General features: G+C 38.4%; 1 protein-coding gene across 1 annotated transcript; it reads right to left on the reverse strand.

The window, feature by feature from the left end:
• Nucleotides 1-60: 60 nt before the first annotated feature.
• On the reverse strand, nucleotides 61-1134 carry LOC109581955 (uncharacterized). Its single transcript, XM_019996467.1, has 3 exons — nucleotides 1130-1134; nucleotides 560-999; nucleotides 61-290 (listed from the first exon to the last, which is right to left on the reverse strand). The coding sequence occupies exons 1-3, from the start codon at nucleotides 1132-1134 to the stop codon at nucleotides 61-63; spliced, it is 675 nt and encodes a 224-aa protein (XP_019852026.1).
• Nucleotides 1135-1206: the final 72 nt, after the last annotated feature.

Here is a 1206-nt window from a genome sequence, read left to right on the forward strand (position 1 = left end):
TTTGATTGTAGATAATGTGTGTTGAATACATGTTCAGTCACTGTACCAGCATATATTATCTTACAGCTCACCCTGGTATTTCAGGGCTTCTACTGCAGGTAGTTGTTGGTTGCTGGGTTGGGTCTGTAGTACAATGGACACTGGTTCTTGGCCCTGGACAACTGTTCTAATACCCATGAAGACATCATCAATGATTTGGATTTTGGCTGCTCCAGCAGGGTACTGATTGAAGATGCTCCATTCATGAAATGTTCCATCACCACGAAGTTCAATATTGCCAGTGGAAATACCTATATGCAACATCAATTAGCTTAAGGCAGTTTCACATTTTGATGCTAGCATGACACAACGTTGATGCTGGAATAGACTCCCAGTCTATTTCAACATCAATTGAGCATCAAAAGATCAAATCTCCCCCACATTTTGACTCAATGTTGAGCTAGTGTCATAATTGTGAACCAGAATTTACACACATGCAGTAAAATATGAACTTTAACACATTTTTATATTGCATATTATACTTATAAGACAACTTGACTTGGTGCAGTATTGTACTTACCTCCTAGTGGTACACTACTCCTCATTCCAGATGCAGGGTGAGTCAGATCACCTGATACATCATGATACAGATAGTTAGCATGACCTATATCGGCCCAGCCCAAATATGGACCTGACACATTCTGTGCCTCCACGTATGAAATACGAATTTCTTTCCATACGTAATGATCAGAACTCCTGACAATACCATAATTCTTGAAGGTTAGGTTTCCTAGAAGGTTGACCAAGGATTCATCTTGGCTGTAAATTTTCAGTGGTGCAGCATTAGTGGCTACAGCCTCACTATTGATATTTCCCTCTTTGCTGGAATTATAGTAGTTGTAGATTTGTATTTGCTGTGGAGGCCAGAACCAAATACACAGAAGAAGGAAAACGAGAGCAAGTGAAATAAGGATGGTCTTTACTGGACTGTGATAAAGAAATTGACATTTAGATCTCGATCTAATAAATATAATAATATTAAAAAAATCTACTTTTAGGCAATTTTTGGAAAAGATCTAGATCTAGTCTACCCTCCCAGCCAGAACTATATGACATGAGTCAGTGTTTGATACATGTGGCATAGATCTACCTCATGGAGAATGGCGTCCTGAAACCATTATAGACCAGTTGGTGCTAAGTATATTCATAGAATTTTAAGTATATTCA

The sequence above is a fragment of the Amphimedon queenslandica genome, unplaced genomic scaffold, assembly GCF_000090795.2.
Source record: "Amphimedon queenslandica unplaced genomic scaffold, v1.1 AMPQUscaffold_13409, whole genome shotgun sequence".
NCBI lineage: Eukaryota > Metazoa > Porifera > Demospongiae > Haplosclerida > Niphatidae > Amphimedon > Amphimedon queenslandica.